Source organism: Conger conger, chromosome 2 (genome assembly GCF_963514075.1).
Source record: "Conger conger chromosome 2, fConCon1.1, whole genome shotgun sequence".
Lineage (NCBI taxonomy): Eukaryota > Metazoa > Chordata > Actinopteri > Anguilliformes > Congridae > Conger > Conger conger.
In genome coordinates, this window is record NC_083761.1 from 65,868,104 (window position 1) to 65,889,009 (window position 20,906).

General features: G+C 39.5%; 1 protein-coding gene across 1 annotated transcript; it reads left to right on the plus strand.

Moving 5' to 3' along the window:
* The first annotated feature begins 113 nt into the window (after window positions 1-113).
* LOC133121787 (regulator of G-protein signaling 9-like) lies at window positions 114-16,897 on the plus strand. Its single transcript, XM_061231252.1, has 19 exons — window positions 114-290; window positions 1,911-2,007; window positions 3,454-3,504; window positions 3,620-3,726; window positions 3,860-3,911; window positions 4,572-4,630; window positions 4,738-4,814; window positions 5,138-5,219; window positions 6,106-6,177; window positions 9,693-9,722; window positions 10,153-10,214; window positions 11,158-11,271; window positions 11,687-11,802; window positions 11,900-11,987; window positions 12,283-12,421; window positions 12,512-12,594; window positions 13,011-13,140; window positions 15,252-15,718; window positions 15,975-16,897. Exons 1-19 carry the CDS (start codon window positions 225-227, stop codon window positions 16,129-16,131), a joined length of 2,049 nt encoding a protein of 682 aa, XP_061087236.1. The 5' UTR covers window positions 114-224; the 3' UTR covers window positions 16,132-16,897.
* The last annotated feature ends 4,009 nt before the right edge of the window (window positions 16,898-20,906 follow it).

Sequence of the window (20,906 nt, forward strand, 5' to 3'; positions counted from 1 at the left end):
TGACAGGTTGACCACGGAACGCAAACTGTACTGTGATTGGTCGAGATACCCATCCGTTCTTCAAGCGTTCGCTTATAATTATAGGTGGTTTGTGGATAGGGGGCGAGCACAACGCAGACGTCCTCACATTCTGTTGATAAAATTTATATATATATTTTTACGTTAGAGACGTTGTTGCGGATGACTCAGTGAGGTAAGCTATTGAATAATAGGCGATCGGAAAGATGACAATCAGAAATATCATTGATCATGGGCAGCGTTACCGACCACGGATGGCCTGTTTGAAGAAGGTGGGTTACCTATTTAATGCAATATCAATGCATATGTAGCCTATTTACATATTGGAATATCCATTATTGAATTGCAAGATATATATTATTTTAAAATATTTATGCGTATTTCTGCCCGTCCTAGTCTTTAGGTTTAGAATTTAAGTTCATTTAGCCTAGATATAACTAGTGTTGACAGTAACTAGCAGTCTTCTATTTTAGCTAGATGTGCCGCTATTTATAAACGATGCTTTCTGCTTTAAAACGTCACACTTGGAATCATTAGCGAATAAAACAACAGAATCAAAACAATGGCAATGCGCACGGCGTTGCTGTTTATAGGCTAAACGTTTTTCCAAGTCAGTTTTCCATGTCTCATTTTCAGTGCATGACACAGTAGTCTAAGCAACAATAACGTAGGGTAAGACTTTTAGTGACATCGACATGAAAAAAAAAAGAAAAGAAAAAAAGAAATAGTGCTTGTCACATAGCTAGGAGTTTTGACAGCTGATTTTGTATCACTTTGCGTTGAATTGTTTTACACATTCCCGCACACATTCGAGGGATAGACGTAGGCCTATCGTAATTCATTTTTAAAACAAATGTATTAATTTGTAGCACATCTCTGCCGTGCAACTGCATACTAATATATTTATAATGAGTTGCCTATCACTGACTTTGCCTTTGACTAAGTAATCGTGATTGCATTGTTGAAATGTTAATTTAAAATAATATATTAGAACTGTCTTCTATATTTATGAAATCTATTTATTAAAATAACACCCTTATTAACTAATTACCCTTCAACATTTCCTTTCCCAAAACACTTTCATCCCTGTTAATGAGGGTGACTAAATATTATTTTTTGCCTACAAATCGGAAAAAACAGAATGTTTTCTGCTATTGTTAATATTTTCTTTTTTCTTTCTTGTAATGATGCAACAACTGTTTTATATTTAGTAAAGATGTGAAAGGGAGAACACTGATTAAAGTGCTGAAATTAGTTCAATACTTGCTTCATCTCCAAATGGGACATGTCTCCTATTACTATATAGGTATTACATGTACTGGAAAACCAATAACTAAAAAATAAAATATTTCCTATATTCAGCTTGCTTTGCTTCAGTGTAGGATTCATACTGAGTCTCCAGTCTGTCTTCAAAGCCACTTCTTGTAGTTTGGCATGAGCCTACTTCAGACAGAGTTTGTGTGTGAAAGAAAGGGTGGTAAATCATTTGTGAAAGGTCATTTGCGCCATTACTAAGCATAAAAAGCATACAGGAGACAATACCTGAGGTGCCTTTGTGAATGCCCAATAGGTTTAGCGGAATGATTTTCTGTGCCAACTGTTGCCTCATTGTGTCTTATTGTGAATGAGGTCCTATGAAACTGTTAGACCAATGTTAAACCAATGAATCAGAAACATTGTAGAGGTTGTCAGTGGTGCCAATCTAAAAATGATAGATTTGCTGCAATTTATAATGGTAGCTCTTGGATAAGAAAATTGGATTCTGGAGCAAGATCAGTTACATCTGTAATGTGTAAGGGGTATGAACGATATTTGGAATATTTTTCTCAGATGGGCTGTGTGTTAAAATGTGTTATTTTTCAATCTTGTTATGTTCCCTTTTCAACCTGCAGGTAGAGGCTGTTGTAATAGAGATGCAGGACCCGAAAAATGGAGTGAAATCCCAGACCCAAAGGCTGGTCATCACCACTATTCCACACGCCATCACTGGTAAGATCATTTGCAGCTGGCTGTAGCAGCTCACCTACCTTTTATACAAATGCATGTCTAGTTTTGTATGCTATTTACATTTTATACACTCGGCAAGCACTTTATTATGTATTTATTAATTAGACTTATTAAGTCTTCTGCTGCTGTAGCCTATCCACTTAGACGTTTGATACGTTGTGTCTTCAGAGATGCTCTTCTGTATACCACTGTTGTAATGCATGGTTATTTGCATTACTGTCACCTTCCTGTCAGCTTGAACCAGTCTGGCCTTTCTCCTCTGACCTCACTCATTAGCAATGCATTTCTGCCCGCAGAACTGCTGCTCACTCGATGTTTTTTGTTTTTTGGACCATTCTCTCCAAGCTCCAGAGACTGTTGTGCATGAAAATCCTAGGAGATCAGCAGTTTCTGAGATTCTCAAACCACCCTGTCTGGACCAACAATCATTCCACATTCAAATTCACTTAGATGACATTTATTCCCCATTCTGACAATTGGTCTGAAAAATTGCTGAACTTATTGACCACTTCTGCATGCTTTTATGCATTTAGTTGCTGCTACATGTTTAGCTGATTAAATATTTGCATTAACAAGCTGGTATACAGGTCTACCTAATAAAGTGATCAATGAGTGTATGTAGTTCTGTATCTATTTCTCATCTACCTTCTGGATCCAGTTCCTTATATCTGCTGTCAAATGTTCCTCCTCAGTCTACCTTAACTACAGGATTCCTCTCACGTTTTTAATGCCTTTTTCAAATCTCTACCTACAAATATTTAAGCCCAGAAGATAGGGGACTGATTAGGATCAATAATGTAGACTCCCTGAGCTGTTGTTCTTGATTGATATACCACTGTCTATATCTAGCTAGATATCCCTTGCATATCTTTTTGTCTGCAAATACAGTTTTTGTACCTCCTTTTAGTAAAAGCAGAATATGGAATGGCCCATGCCAATATGGTTCATATCATTATTTCTGTTGACTGGCATTATTTTTAGTGATACTTTTTATACTGTTTACAACTGAATGTGTGTATAGGACATCAAATGCTTACAGTTCAAAATGTTTATCGTACACATTTTATAATTCAGTGTGTGTGTCAAAGATTAAGGATATTAAGAAACATACATAATCCCGTTCCATCTATAAATAGCAGAGTGACAGGTCCTAATGATCCCTCCTCTGCAGTATCCTCTCTCAGGAGCCATGCTACATTTTGCTTAGCCCTACAGGAGCTCCACTCCTGCTGGTCTACCTCATACTGAACGACACAGTTCCAGCCCCACGGTAGAGCAGCTCATTAGCCAGCCTGCTAACCTGTCCACAGTAGCACTGCACGACACATGCCTGCACCTGATCAGCCTTCTGTCAGCGAAAAGGTCCCGAAGGGTGCATGATTACAGTGTGTTTATACAACTGTGGTGTCTTTGTTTTTCTTTCTTTAGGAGAAGACATTGTGGCATGGATCGCCGATTGCTTCAAAGTGGCTTCTGCGGGTGAGGTTGAAGATGTTTCTAGAGAATGTACATCAGTAATGATGCAATAATTTATAACTAAAATAATTTGGCATTCAAATATGTGTTCCTTTTGCCACCTGGCTTCTCTGTTCAGAGGCCCAGGGCATTGGTACCATGATGGTGGCATTTGGATACATCTATCCCCTTCAGGACCACAAGAAGCTTATTATCAAACCTGATACAAGTCTATATCGTTTCCAGGTAACCCAAGTTGTCTTTCCGATCTCAAATATTTTTTATCGGTAACAAATGCTGTTGACCCTCCTGCCATATGTTTGTCACTAGATGATATGTCAGTTCCTTACTGTCCCCTTGTGTGCTTGCCTCTGCATAGACTCCATACTTCTGGCCTGCACAGCAGTGGCCAGCTGAAGACACAGACTATGGTGGGTTCTCCCTGTGTTTCGGTCGATGGGCCAAAAGAAAGCTGCCTGTATGCAAATGATGTGTTTTCAGATGTGGAAACTGGATGTGTTCCCTTACAGCTAGTTTGCAAATTACAAGAAAATTCTAAAATATGCAAATGCAGGTTAATTATCAGTCGCCATCTCAGTCTCCAGACTTAAATCCCATGACCTGAAGAGGGCAGTCCATTAGAGCAAACCCAAGTATATCAATGAGTTCTGCATGGGGGGTTTACCCCAGAGGTGCTAATAATTGTGAAACCTGTATTCTGGGGAAATATTTTTTTTATTAGAAAAATGCAAGACTTTGATTGATTGCATCGAATCATTAAAGGACATGACTTTATACATGCTGGAAAAGAAAGCTTAAAAAAGTTTATTTTTTAGTTTAAAGTATTCTTATGCATATATATCAATAATTCTGGTGCCTATATGTTTGAACATAATATAAAGATTATTATCAGTGTTGTTTATTATATGCTGCCTTTTTTACATTTCCACTCCATGGAAATCATGCCAAACAGATTATTATTTCAAATTTAAATGTCTCATTCAGCATCTCGTGAATTTCTTTCCATTCTTTCCATCACCAGTCACACTTAAACCAGTCAAAAGGACAAAAAATATTTGTTTCATCCGTAGCAATCTACTTGGCCAAAAGAAACATTCGCAAGAAGGGAATGCTGGAATTGTATGAACAGGTGAGTAAACCTTTTTTTTTTACTTTTAGCTGGCATTTTTTGAAAGTCATGTTATGTTCTTGGATCTTCATATCTCAGGGCTAAAACAATCATTTCTGCTTTGGTAGGAGCACTATAACTCCCTTCACAAATGGATGAACCACAAATGGGATTTCATTGTGATGCAGGCAAAGGAGCAGTACCGGTCAGTGATGGATATTTTGTGTTCAGCCTGCCAAGTGTTTGCTGTGATTAATGTCATAGCTGGATTTGGGTTAACCCTTGTCCGAAATAATTTCTCCATATTCTTATCAGATAACCTTATCTTTGTGCATCAATGAGCAATGCCAGTGCTTATAATCTCATCTCGCACATTCTGTAAAACAATTATGTTCTTAGTTTTCTTCAAAAAATCATTTTATTTCATTCATTGTGTGCCAAGAGTGATCTTCCACTGTAACTCAAGATACTGGTTGCTAGAGTATTGTCTGTAAGTAAGCGTTGCTTGTGTATTCTCTATTTGGACAGGGCGGGGAAAGAGAGAAAGAAGCCTGACCGTGTGGTGTTTGACTGCCAGGAGAGAGCCTACTGGGTGGTACATAGACCTCCGGTGAGTATTGAGCTAATGAACAAGTCATCTCTTTCTTTCTCAGAGAGGACTGGCATTTGAGAGAGCTCTGCTGGCAGGCACATTAATATACTGTAAACAGACATTCTCTAGAGATGTACGGTCACTACTGCCTTTTCACCACCAGGTTTTCACCATGATATGAGGTCTAAACAATATCAAAACAATATTCAAGATGCATTGCATCTGTACGAACAAAAGAAATTCCAATTTGCATTAGAAGTGAAGACGCACCCAGATATTAGGCCAGTTCATTAGCTTTCAGTTTGTAAAAGTCTAAATAATCTACTAGCCTCAGTGTTGCAATGATCCCCTAATGTACAGTGCAGTCTGTAAGTATTTGGATAGTGGTACAATTTCTGTTATTTTGGCTCTATATCCCAGCACATTAGATTTGAAATGAAACAATTAATATGAGGTTAATGTGCAGACTGACCTTTAATGTGAGGGTATTTACATTCATATCTGATGATATGAATGTAAATACTTTCTTAAATCCCTTTTTATACATATTGCCCCCATTTTAGGGGACCTAAAATAATTGGACAGTGGGTTTCTCAGCTGTTTCTGATCAGTCGGGTGTATTTAATCGCTTTCTTAGTGCAGATATAAGAAGGCTTTCAGTATCTAGTATTGATTCTGGACTTGATTCTAGAGTCTATTATTGGTATTTGTCAACATGAGGACCAGAGTTGTACCAAAGAAAGTCAAGGAAGCTATTATGAAGCTGAGAAATAAGAACAAAACCGTCAGAGACATAGGTCAAACAATGGGCTTTCCGAAATAAAACCTATTTCAGGACGAGGTCTATTTCATGCAACAAGCCATAGACTAGACTCACCAAAGCTTATTTCTTCTTTTTCTAAAGCCAGGAACTATCAGTGCCATGGACTATGGAATCGACCGCCTAATCGACCCCAATGCTGATGAGGTAACAGAGGTGAGCCCCCTTGTTTGTTGCAGCGTCTGAGTCATCGAGGGTAAAAGGCTGTGTTAGAGCTTACAGTGAGTCACTGACATGCCCACTCACATCTGCCTCAGCCGTAATTCCATTGGAAAGTCCATGCCAAAAGAATGAGCTATGCGATTGTAAATTAAATCTGACAAACTGACGGGCATAAAATCTATTCTATACAGCTATGCTGAAAGGGCTATTCACTACCCATAGAAATCACTTGGCAGTCTGTGGAAGCGGCTCAGTTGGGCATTCATGATGCAAAGAAACAAAAATACAGTCCTTCATTCTGCTTCCAGCATGGAAGGCCCATCAATGGGACTGAGTCATGTCCAATAATCTTCTACAGTGTTCTATATTTGCCTAATGGTTAAGCCCTAAGATAAATGGCTGTACAAATAGTTTTTTTTTAAAGGGAGCTATTTACAGATAGTCTTTTTTTTTTAAAGCTGCTGAGAGATGTTCAACGTGGGTGCCATAAATATACCATATAATGATACTTACTAACATAGTATGAAAATAAATAGTATTATGTTGTAATATGGTTACATAGTGACATACTCAACACATGATATGTCTAGTTATTTTTTGTGCTGGTTTTTGTCTGAAAGTGGAGGCTATTTTTGATGTTTTGGTGTTTCTGCTGTACCTGTTATAAGTAACACCTTGTGTTGTAGCCATTAGGATTGGCACAATACTACCGCAGCAGGTCTAATCTATTGTTATTTTTGCTGTGCTGGGATGGATACGCTAACTCCCAGGTGTGTCAAGGGCATATTTTCCTTTTATCAATCTGCTTACTGTTCTTAAGAGGATTTATGACTTGATAATCTTCTCTAAGGTGCATCCCTCTCTCTTGGGTCACCCTGCTTCCTTTGCTACCAGGATGCCCTGGCTCCCACTGCCAGACAGTCGCAGTCCTTTTGACAACCCCCCCCCCCCTCCCCCCTCCCCCCTCCCCGCCTTAGGTGCCGTGACAGGTGCTACACTGATTGCATCATCTGGGCAATCCCATCCCTAGATTTGTGGTTTTGAGGACCAGGCCTTGCTTTTCAGTAATATCGGTTGTCAGGTTGACTCCTTCACACTATCAGTCTTGGTCTGTAATATATGCCAAACTGCTTTACATGCTTCACAAGTGACTGTCTAAACGCGAAGGTCACATCAGCAGCAGTGTTTCAGCAGAATGGTGAGCGAGTGTGTGTGCTCAGAGACTGCCTCCCCAACACCTGTTTCTGCTTTCAAACTGTAATTCATTTCAAGGTGAACCTTGATATACAGCATTTCTTACACAAAATGAACATACATTTATAGGGGTAAAAGCTGTGATGTGATGTGTCATTTAGTCCCTTTGGCTGCAGATTCATGCAGCTCTAGAGCATGACTTATGTACACATTGAAATTCCAACAGTGCAGTGACAGAACCAAGAAGAAAATAAATATGAAATAACTATACACACATATGCTGGATGGAAATAGAGCTCTGATAGAGGGTGATACTGATGGTACTCAATACTCTCACAGAAATTCTCTGGGTTTTCCATTTCCTTAATGGCTCTTAGCTTGTGGGTGGATAATAGTGTTTGCATAGCAACCGGTAATGGCAGAGGAACCTCAGGGAATGGTTGCCATGCCCACCAGAGGAGGAGAAAATTCTAACCAATTCTAGCTCAATTGAACATCATGTTTCACAAGTATTGAGGCAATGCTCCTTTTATTACTTTTATTACTAAGGAGTACAAATATAAGCAGTACTTTAATATGTATGTCCTTGTAAAATACATGTATCTTAATAAAAATATGCGAAAACCTGACAAATATTAGTCTGGTTAGTCAGAAGCCTTTATGACTGAATGTATTGATTTGATCAAAGGCAGGTACACAATAAATTAATTGTCTAATCAACTCTGATAGAGTATTGGACTGTGATTCAGTAATTGTTTTCCTCTTTGCACTTTTTAAATAAGGATATAAGGACAGCTGACACAATATTTTGCTGTGAAAAATGGCTTTTATTTTGATTCTGTTACTGAATAGATTTGATAATAGTTTAAGTGTAATGACATTATTTGATACCATATTCACACTTCATATCATGTTCTTTTGTTCCCTTTTCTCCACACAGACTTTTTCCTTCATTTTTTGTCTACTACAGAGCTTCAGGTCATGTATAATGCTCAGTTTAGATCCCATGCACCCACACTTACACACATATGCACACAGAGGTGAGGTGAAATCCTAAAGGAAATGAAATCCTAAAATGAGCTACAACAAATCTAATATCACAACAGTGATAGAAACATCTGGCAACAAGTGCAGCGCCATCCGTTTCCTCAGTTACTCTGAAAATGTCCAGAGTGGATCCATTACATAAACTGGCCATGGACAAGTTCCCACCCAAACAAAAGTGTCTTATATTGATTACAGTGTTAGTTTTACTATAGCACACATCTTAATCAAATTCAACTCAAGCCAAACAAACTGCTAACTGCACTGCACATCACCTATTGTGGCATCTTATTTACTGTGTTCACATCTTTTCATTTAATCTCAGACATAGATTATGACACAGAAATAATACATAATTTCAGTTGATGAAAAACGCATTCACGTTTAAAATTCATTCAAATGTTTTTCTTTACTGTTCCTTTTACTGTTCCTCTTCATCCACATACCTGAAAAAACTGATAGGATGCATAGTATGTGGTCAAATGAGAAAAGCAATGAGGAAATGTAGGCTGGTACAGTTGATGGTAAAATAGAATTATAGGTGAGAGGAGGATGAGTGCAATGCTCTTGTATTTTTTATTTGAACGGGGTGTTAATATATTGTTCATGTTTTCACGTTGTAGATGTTAATTTATATTTTGTGTATATCATTTCCATCTGATACAAAAGCAGCTGCTTGCTTTGCTCCGTACGCTCATACATGGTAATCATAATGCTCAATGGTCCTTTCACGCACTTGCTCCTCTGCAGACACATATCTTGTCCTCTGGCAATTCCTGTCTATGTGAAAAGAAACAGTAACCGGATCAATTTATGCTCATGGTTATTACATAATTTAGCAGATGCCCTCCTGCAGGAAGATTCAAAACGGATGAGGCACATCTCTGGTAATAGTGAATGCAATAAACAAAATCTCAAATAACATTTTGAATTCAAGGCAATTTGCAGTAATAAAATCACTGTGTTTGAATAGATTGCTGTTATTATGAAAGCAATACAAAGAGTTTCAGTTGAAAGGCAAGCCGTGGAACTGTGTGGAGAAAAAAAATCACCTTTAGGAATTATATTGGTTATTCAAACAAATAGTATAGTTTATGATTATGTGAGGTTAGGGAAACGAGAGTGTGTGAAATGTAGGAGGATCATTTTAAGAGGAGCAATAGCATAATATTTTTCATCATGCTTGATCATTTATGTGATTAAAATGCAGTCAACAACACACTGTGTATGACTTCACTTGTAACATCTTACATGCTTTCCCTGTTTTTCAGAAAAAAACACATGACTACTATAGAAGAATCGTAAGTGATATGTGGTTTTATCTGGATTTGATTTGAAGCCATTTGTTGTACATGCTTGATTTACGTAAATTAATTGTACACCATATTCATAACTGGAACCCTCTAGCAATTGTTTTATAAGTTAGACAAGTTCTTCCAATTATACAATTTCCATATGTCCAGTACTTGCTAAACAAGGGTTAGGTTTTGGACAGAGAATTAAGGACTATTTATAGTGATATAAATTATAATGTGTTTTTTACATGCAAATTCTAAACATATTTATTCCACTGTAATTTCCCATTTCAAACACACTTTCCTTTGCCAAAAACACTTGTCCAAAGGTATCTCTAACAAACCTTACACCCAAATTGGGCAGTCTGTGGTAAAGGAATTTATACAATAATTAGTAAACAGGCTGTGGTAATAATGATGTTTTCCCCTTCCACAGATTATTTACACTCAACAGTCCATTATGAGGTCAAGGGTCAAATCATCAGTGTCTGTTGGAGGGTATGTCCTTTCATTTTATACTGAAGTTACTTTATAAAACTGTGTTACTGTTAAATTGTAAATAAATAAATAAATCTACACTGGGGTGTTATAATGAATCTGTATGACCTATAAATCTGTATGACCTATAAGTTAAACATGAGACCTTTCTGCAAATTTTAAAGCGAGATGGCCTTTTATTTTAGTTTTTTATGTTTATAAATTATAAAAAAGGAAAATGGCCCTGTGCAAAAGTTTGGGAACCATTTTGGATTATTCTGTGTTACTTTAAAAAGATGATTACTGGCCCAGACCCAGGTGATTTACTCCTTTCAGGCTTCTGTGCCTGCAGTGGCCTTTCTGTCTGGTGTTAACGACCATGGGTTCCTCTAAACAGTTGTCTAAGGATTTCATTTCCACCAAGAAGGACAAGGCTACAGAAACTCTGTCAATGTTTCAATCTACCTAATTCCACTGTTAGAAACATTATTAGAAAAGGGATGATAAATGGAACAGTTGAAGTCAAGGCAAGGTCTGGAAGACCAAGAAAGATTTCAGATAGAATGACCTGATGTTACAAGCTGTTATAGATGTTACAAGCTGTTATAGATGTTACAAGCTGTTATAGATGCCTGAGGAGGAGTTAACTGAGTACTAACTGACAGGGCTCCTAAACTTTTGCGCTGGGACTTTTTCCTTGTTTTATTATTTTGGAACTATAAAAAAAAATAAAAATAAAAAGTAATTTTGTTTTGAAATGTGAAGAAATGTGTCGTGTTTAACATTTTACCATTTTACCGTTTTAGAGGACAGGTTTGCTTCTGTTCACTTCAATATTAATTGCAAAAGACTTTTTGACCAGGGGTGGCCAAATCTTTGTAGACTGTCATGACTTATGTGCAGCACAATGACTATGCAGTTTGATTGTTTATTGACATTTCTTTTTTCTTTTATGTTTCTTCAGCATTGTAAAATACATGACCACATACAAGAACCACGACCCTTTCCTTGCCCCATGTCTTCCTAGCAACCCTTGGTTAACGGATGATGTCACCTACTGGGACCTTAATATGCCAAAGTGAGCATACTCCTGTCATACTCCTTTGCCTTTGGTTCTCAGAAATGTTGTTCTTGTTCTTATTATTTTTGAAATGTAAAAAGACAAAACAAATTGGCCACATCATCTCAAGCTGGTTCCACAACCATGACAGTGACTTAGGGTTACTACAACTGTTTGTAATGTACATTCATAATTGTGTATGATATTTAAACAAATCTCGATTCTACAAAGAATAGGTGTATTTCTGATACTGGATTAAGTCTACCTCACTATTTTTTAGCCAGAAAGCTGTTCCCTTTTTCAGCAAGTAGGTTTCATTCTCTTTTGCATTAGTACAGACATGTATCACTGTGTGTAATAAACAGAAGCTGTTTATAGCATCACTCCAAGGCTGTGTGTGACAGGAAGTGTGTGTTTGTGCCTGTGTTTGCAGTGTGGAAATAGCCACCAAGATGAGAGTGGAGCGCTGGACCTTCGGCTTTGGAGAGCTGCTCAGTGACCCCCGCGGACGTGCAGATTTCCGACTCTTCCTGAAAAAGGAGTTCAGTGGTACGTGGGGGATGGGAGAAATAAGATGGCGTTTTACTGGATAAGAGAGCTTCCACACTGACATTACCTTGGGTTTGTCTTTTCTGTTGCAAAAAAGGAGAAAATCTGGCCTTCTGGGAAACTTGCGAAGACTTGAAGTGGGGTGCTGCAGCAACTATGAAGGAAAAAGCCCAGCAGATTTACAAGTGAGATTTACAAGTAAACCGAAGTGAAATGATATATGGGGCCGAAAGCTTCAGCTTTAAAAGTCTCAACATGTTTGTTGAAAAATATGATCGACTGTCAACCCAGAACAGTCTCTAAAGAACAGCCAGCTGCTTGGCCTGCCAATAAACTGCTGTGTTTATACTAGCTCCACTTCAGCTATATACTTCTCATCATTTGAAGGGAAATAATGTCCTTGGGCGTCCAGTGGAAGAAATGTTTTTATTTAAATATTTTTCGATGAAATATGCTGTGTCGCTGTGTGTGTGAATGCAGAACCTTTCTGGCCCCTGGAGCCCCACGCTGGATCAACATTGATGGCAAGACCATGGAAATCACTGTGAAAGGCTTGGTGCACCCACATCGCTACGTGCTGGATGCTGCCCAGACACACATTTACATGCTCATGAAAAAGGTTAGGGCTTTAGGTTCACTCACACCAGACTTTGCACCTGAAATATTTGGATTTCAGTGAGAACCAACAACAGGATGTCTCTCATTACAGGATTCGTTTGGCCGGTACATGAAGTCTCCTGTATTCAAGGAAACACAGAGAAAGGCTATTTGTCCTGAGGCTCATAGATTTAGGTAAGACTCATTATGTCATCTTGCTCGTGGCATTAGGTCACCAGAGTAGAACCATTAGAGTACCCTATGATGGCTGTATACCCTCTAAGTGGGATGGTCTGTACTTGGTGAATGAATGTGCAGGGGGTTGGTCAGTACTCTGTGTTTGAGTGTGCAGTGTGATGGTCAGTACTCAGTGAGTGTGTGTGCAGGGGGTTAGTCACTACTATGTGAGTGTGTGTGCAGGGGGGTGGCAGTTGGTCAGTACTCTGTGAGTTGGTGTGCAGTGGGATGGCAGTTGGTCAGTACTCTGTGAGTTGGTGTGCAGTAGGATGGCAGTTGGTCAGTACTCTGTGAGTTAGTGTGCAGGGGAATGGCAGTACTCTGTGAGTTGGTGTGCAGGGGAATGGCAGTACTCTGTGTTGTTTCCTCTGCAGCGATGCGCAGCTGGAGCAGAACGCGCGGAGGCGCACAAGGAAGGCCAGTCTCAGCCCACTGGTGGTGCGGCAGCAGGAGCAGGAGGAGAAGGCCAGGCTGGCCGCCAGCGGGCCTGTGGACATAACTCAGGTCATGAGCAAACTGGACCGCCGAAACCTGCTCAAGGAGGGCGAGGCGAAATAGGCCACAGCTGCAGCAGGGAAGGATGAGGGATGGCAGTCTCAGCTCTGACCTGGGCGTTAGTCCACCTGGTCATGAAGGAATAACCCTGTTCAAGTCATTTTCCCACCTGTACCTATGTGTTTTTCCATTTCATAAACATCAACAACCGCTGCTCTGGACATTTCAGAAATCATGGGAATGAGCTAAGATTGTGAACTAGATTGTGCAACCAAACAAAAGCAATGCATGGGAGAATGAGAGCATATCGGTTTCGAGACCAAATCGCAGGAGACTTTTCCCACATCCAACCCAGACTATGTTAGCATTGGACAGTGAAACAAATAATTGGTGCTATTATTCCTGCTTGTAAGATGATATGGGTGTGCTGAAGGTGCACCAAAACAACAGGTTAATATGAGGGCAATTTAGTCTTAGAGCCAAATTTTCAGATTAAGAATTATATAAAGTATTGATGATTATGTTGCATTGGGAAGCACAAAAATGCTCATTTGGATTTAAATATCCACAGGGCCTGCCAGTCTTCATCCCCAGTATTAAGGCTAATCCTAATATTGATATTGACTGTTACTATACTTGAACTTGAAAGCTATTGTAAAGTATAGGCTATGTACAATATTGTGATCATATTTATACTTAAAAATATTTTTTAATGATCTTAGTAACAACACAAGCATCATTTTGAATATCCCTTCTGCAGTTTACAACAAATTGTTCTGTTTGGTGTAATGACTAACATTTTGAAGTATTTCTTATAGATCTGGGTTTGCAGCTATGCTACTTGCTATGATTCAAGAAGGTGCTAAAAGTTTCAATGCATTACTGAGAACATTTCATAGTTTTTAACTGTAATGTCTGCGTATAATAGATTGCTTCCAGGGCAAAAGTGATAATGCAGCGTATGGGAAAGTGGCACACTTTGCAATGCAAAGGTAGTATCACGGATTCCCGAAAAATGGAATAATTCAATTTTCTGGGAATATTATAATGGAATAATATCCAGGATCCGTCATGAAATTCAATTGTTCCATTATCCTTTTTTGGTTTGTTTATTTGCCATTTGTTATACGTAATCTTTATGCATCTTTTTGTCTGTCAGACCATGGCTTGCTGCTTGATCTCCCGCACTGCATGGGCTTTGAACTTATTAGTGATTTAAGACCGGTGTGATACATTCCAGGCTTTGACAGTTATACATTTCTTTAAAAATATGCACATACAGTATTAGGGTAATTACTCTGCAAAATGGCTCAGAAGTACTGGAGTGAAACATTTTTAAATAAAATATGCAGTGTTATTTATTTAGTTCAATCTAATTTGCATCATAACCTCAGACATCAGCAAAAACCAAGCAAAATACTAATGCATTAATAATGAATGTAAAGATTCGGTATTGTCAAACAAATTATTAAAATTTATCTGATTTATATTCATGATCTTTCTATTAAATAGAAGTGTGACTGGCCTTTTTTTCCATTGTATGGGATTCAGTTCTCCATTCCATGTTCCCTGTCCAACTGGCTTGGCCTCTTCATCTGTCTGTATGATAGTGTACCGTATGTAATATGGTTAAAATCATTTCTACATGTACATTTTTATTACCATGAATTTTCCCCATTCTGTTTGTCAGAGTGTCTGTGTGCTTGTTGTGAGACTTGTGACCATTCATCCAATAAAGTCCTCAACTTCTTAAGATTTGTGTTCGTCCTGTGTTTCTGTTCCATGGTTATGTACTACGTAGTATGTCATATTGAGTTTTATCCCTACCCGTTATTATCAGGGTTCATATTCACATTTCACAGTTTCCCTTTCTTAAGTATAAACATCTACACAATTCTGAGACATATGGTTATTAGAAATGGAGGCAATTACTACTCATTAACTCAAGACAAATGACATTCAGATTGTTTCCTTTGTTATGTCTATGCCTTATGCCTGAACATGAAATTCAGAAATGTAGACAAACGCTGTGTAAATAAATGATTTAGCGTGTGAGTATAGGGGCTGTGGTTGAGTGTGTATGGGTCTGGTTCTGACATGTGCTCTGCCCTGTCCTGCAGCTGTGTAAGTTCACTGCCCCTGTTCCACACCTGGCGGTGTACACAGGCATCTGTGAGACCCATCAGGCCAGGGAACTGCTGCCCCCCTCCCCAGGGTTCATCACCCTGCCCAACAGCGCCGCCTGCCCCTCGCCCATCAGCGTGGCCATCGACAGCACCCCCGCCTCCGAGCGGAAGTTCGAGGGCCACGGGGCCTCCGCCTCGGCGCCCTTCCCCTCCATCGCCGAGAGCGCCGAGGTGTCTGTGGAGTCCAGCTCCAGCGCGGCGGCCCGGGGGCCGGAGGAGCCACGGCCGCCCCTGCCCAGATCCCGAATGGCGCTGTCGCTCGGCCGCTTCCTGAGGAGGGGCTGCGGCAGCTCGTCCGTGTTTGCCAGCCTCTCGCCCAAGTGCCCCAACGCCGTGGGCAGCCGCGTCCAGCCCCTCGGACACGACCCCCACGCACAGCCCCAGCCCAAACGCATCGCCAAGTGAGTCCAGCTCTGAGGCTGCACTGCATGACATACGTCTCCCGGGTAATGTGTGTTTGCTGCAGTTTCAGTCTCAGGGACGGTATGCCCCTTTAAGAGTGGGCCGTAATATGTAAGTTAGTGTATTTTATGTAGAAACATAATGTGCTCTTATATGCTAAGAGCCTAAAATTTAACTTTAATTTAAATTTAATTTAACTTTTAACCCTTAACTGAGAGCACAGTTACCAAGTATCCTTGTCTCTCCCTCTGCTAGCTTTTTTCAGATAAAAGTAGACATCCCCCCTGAGTGCCGGATCTACCCCATTGACTCTGAGGATGAGGAGGAGGAGTGTCCGAATGTAGCCACAGGTGCCGTCAAAGAGATTATCTGTCCCTGGGAGACAGTCACCAAACAAGGCCAGGCAGGATGATCCCTTAAATGGGCAGTAGGGGGCACTAGAGGAAAACGTATGATGTGAGTGGACAGCTTTGCTCATTGTGCATTTCTATTTCAGCTCACACAAACTGTAATGGCACCACAAAGATTATGGGTGTTGAATAGAATTAGTCCAATTCTTTTGTTATGTTTTATACTAGTCTAACAGTATTGCCTAATCTGTGCCTGTTTTCTCTTTTATAACTGAAATAAATCATAACCACGCTGACGTATTTTCCAGAAAACATTTTCTGTCTCTTTTACCATTAGTTGCCTGTTGATTACTGGGAGTTTACATGGAACATTTATGTAGTAAAAGTGTGACTTTATACACTGAATAGAAGTGTATAAGGTTTCTTCCTGCTAGATACAGTGGTAGCATAAATTAAGATTTTGTATATGGCTTGTTTACTGTTTTTATATGGTTATCTTAGACCCCTGCTGAGTAACTTTAAGAGTAAAGTGATATTTTTTAATAAATGTATTTCATATGAGATGATACCTACATGAAACATTAAGTATACTGTCAGAATGTAAAACCTTTAAAATGTTTACAGATTAAAGAATGTGAAAATGTTATTATTATTTAAACACTTATACATTCCTTATATTGGACTTGTGAAAGTGCCTCAATAAACCATTAAAATGTGGTGTGTGAAACCTGCTCAAGCTAGAATGGGTGAAGTGTCATATTCTATTATGCTTCTGGAATAGTAAAATAATCACACTTCACACTTCAATAAATAAATTATTGACCAGTCTGATGTCTGTCACTTTAGAAATATTATGTCCACTGTAATTATCCCATATGAAACAGTATGACATACAGAACAGTAGAGCTAATGGTTAAAAAGCCCTGCACTGACTGGTTGTTGGAGTCTTGCCTTCAAGTGTATAACACAAGCTACTACTGGGTAAAGTAGGAAATGCTCCTGTAATTATGATTGGCTGAATCTCAGCTCTACAGATATGTTTCTATAGGGACCAGCCCAGTTTATTCACATAATATATATTTGTAAATATTTGGTATTATATAGGTAACAGGTTAAAAATTGTCCTGACATTTCTCTAGAAATTCAATTTACATTATCTTTTATCACTAATGAACATGTGCTGCTATTCCCGCTGCATACCTCTAGATGGCAAGCTTGTGTTATGTTTCAATAGTTTAATTAATGTTTTGACAAGCTGGAGCTTATGATTCAGTTTTAAAGTTTGTTTTTGAAATATGAAGATTAGAAGAACATGCATTGATTATTACCCTACGAAACAGGAGTTTATCTGAATGGACAATAATGATTAATACAGTTTAATGAAAAAAGAAGAAGTTTAAAAGCAAGGGTTTGTTTGTATTGATCGCATGGAGGATCCTGAGATTCTATGGATCAGTGGAATTTCACATGCTTAATTGCATGAATTTCACATGCTTAATTAAAAGAAGTCTTAGCAGTCTTATGAACCTATATAATCATAAAATAGCTGAACATTGCCATCATTAAATTAGTAATTGTCCATGTCCTCTGTTTTGTATTCTTTGAGCATGTAATAATAAGATTTACTTCATGAAACATGTCAAAATTTGAACTTTTGTTGTAATGTTGTGAAAGTGCCTAAATCAGGTGCATTTGGGTAAATATACACTGGGATCCAGAATTATTATTATACTCTTAATAAAAATGAAAAAAAAGGCTGCATATAATAAATGACACAGATAATATATAATAATAATGATAATAATAATTATATATATATATATATATATATATATATATATATATATATATAGTATGTTATGTTCAAACATATGGGAAAACAACTTATATATTTCATAAATCTATGCTTATTTATCTTAATAATTTAGAAATGATAATATATTGAGGTGTACTCTGTTCAATGGTGAGTTTGCTGTTGGGTATAATCCAGTGCTTCCCAGAGCATACTTAGCGAAGAGGAGAATGTGTTCCTATCAGATATCTGCCTCCAGCTGAGGTTGTGGCAAATGGCAGGAAACAAGTAGGTCATCATGAAAGATGTCTAGTTAGAGGGGAGCATCGGGCAGTAAAATATACTTTGATTTATCAAAGTGATTAATCTCCCATTATTATTTTTAAACGGGTTCATAGATCAAGTTCAACAGGTCTGCGTATAGTCCATTCAGGAATCACTCCTCCACATGCAGAAGACCAGTATTACTTAGCAGAAGGGCAGAGTGGTTTCCAGAAAAGCAGTGTGTGTTTCCCAAAGACCAATGTGTGTTTGCAGGGAAAAAAAGTGTTTTTAGCAAATGTGGGAGTTGAGGTTTGATCTTGCCCTGCTGGGGACTGAAAAGCAGGGGCCCAGAGGCAGAGGGAGCATGTGGGAGCACCCCGCTCTTCCTGGATGAGCTTCAGGCCTGCACGGCAGCTGAAGAATACGGGGGCAGTGATGTACGCTTGACAGATGAGCGATAAGGACATGCCCTGGTGCAGGGCTCTGACAAGAACTGGACTGTCAGACCCTAAGAAAACCTCCCCTCCTCCTGAACACAGCACTCTTACCCACAAGGGAGACAAGACAAATCGCTGTGTTAAATTGATAATAGAACTTCAGACATGAGAGAGAGAAAAAAAAGAGAGAGATAGAGAGAGAGAGCGAGAGAGAAATAGAGAGAGATAAAGAGTGAGCGATAGATAGAGAGATTCGCCGATTTGCATGTCTTGGAATGGCATTGAAACGCGAACGGCAAAGGTCATCTGTGGTTGGAGCTGTCAGGCTGAGCTACGAGCGTCACAGACACAGGTCCACTATCGATTGGAGAAAACGCACATGAGTTCCCTGTCCCTCACGCCGTCCATCACAGAACCCTGCCCTGCCCCTCTGTCGCCTGTCCCCTGCCACAGCAGTAAATCAGGGCCTGCGGCAGACTCACGGCTGCCCCTGGCTGGGGTACTAATCACTGCAGCTTACCTTCGCCGACCTAATGGGAGAACCTTCACTGATGAGCAAGGACAGTGTGGACATTAACACATTATCTTAGCAGACAGGCCCACACATCCACGCGCATGCTCAAATAGGGCGCTTTCCTTCTCCCCTAACCACCAACCCAATGTCATGGACACTACGCCCGAGAGAGCCTTCATGAGAATCCTCTTCAGCCTGGGCAATTATGTTTTTACTGTAAAAAAATGTGAAATAAATGATGAATTTGCATGGCATTATGGCGCAGTAAGATTCATTCATTGATGAAAGGAGATTCAATTATTTTTAGGAGAAGAGTGACTCTTCCAGTGATGCACAGTTCTTGCTGAAATTAGAAAGCAATAGCAGTGAGATACAGATCAGTGAAACATAGCACCACAATTCTAATACATTTGCCATAAATTTGTTCCAATATGTAATATTTTGACAGGGAAGCCTTGGGGATTAGAGACTGAAACGGACTCATTGTGATGTGACATTTCAGTTGGCAGTCTGAATGGAGTAGCATAGCTTTGCTATTTAACAGTCTTTCTGTCTGATCTTTATCCAATACAATACACCTTATAAGACAGATTATACAAGACTTACATTGAGTAAGTGAGTTAACCTTTTTGGTTTCCATTCAGCTTATTGCTTATTTCAACCACCTGCATGCTTTGTTCCCGAGGTGGTTGTAATTTACCTGAAGCTGAAATACAATGACCACCTAGAGAGGTATTTGCCTGGCTCTGCCAAACACCATCATAAATGCCAACCCAATTTAACAAGAGATCGAGGTTGTGACCAGTACAGTTTGGTTACAGGGTTTAAAATGTCCCCTGTCCCTTTAACTGACCATTGACAAACAGCTCTGACAGTGATTAAAAGCTAATGTGATACTATTAGTATTAAATGTACTTCTTTGGAGTCGAATGCTCGATACTGCCGGTCCCTTAATTCCTCCGCAGCGTTTGTCTGAATCGTAGTGTGGCAGCGTGATGTGCTGTTCTGTCCTTTAGTTGTTTTCTTTGGTCTTTGACAGTCGATGGCACAGCCGTCACATCATAAATCCTCATAAAGGGTACGAGAGCATTGTGGGCTGTAGCATATTACTTAGTGTATCGATTAGCAAAACAAGTGCAATATATACTAATTGGCGTGACACTGACATGCGCAGCTTCGAAGGCACCATGCGGCTTTGCACAGGATGAATGTGAAGGTTTGTTGCGGGCTGGTGGCGGTGCTTGTGGAAGATTAAATGTGATGCACCTGACTGTGGAACGGATGAGGCTCAGAAAAGCAGACCCCACAGGTGTGTCTGGAAGCGTGGACGTGAGATTCATTAGCTAACCAGTCGGCCATCTGGCTCGTAAAGTGCTGTTCAGGAGGGCAGACTTCCTTTGAGCCGGATTTAATTAATGAATGAAAGAGAGTGAGAGAGAAAGAGAGAGAGAAGGAGAGAGGGGAAAGTGGGGATAGTAGTACACATTGGGTTCCTGTTTTTATATTAATTTCCCTTTCATGAAAGGTTATCCATTGATCTTGGATGAAAGTAGTTTGATAAATTCATCACATTTAAAAACACTGTGGGGGATTTCTCAATAAAGATACAAATACAAGTGCTGCAAAAGTTTCTATTACATTTAAAAAATAATAACATTGTGTTTCCTTCATTACAATACACATGGCTCAGGCAGTAAGAGCAGTTGTCTGGCAGTCGGAGGGTTGCCGGTTCGATCCCCCGCCCGGGTGGTGTCGAAGTGTCCCTGAGCAAGACACCCAACCCCCAAATGCTCCTGACAAGCTGGTCGGGGCCTTGCATGGCGGCCAATC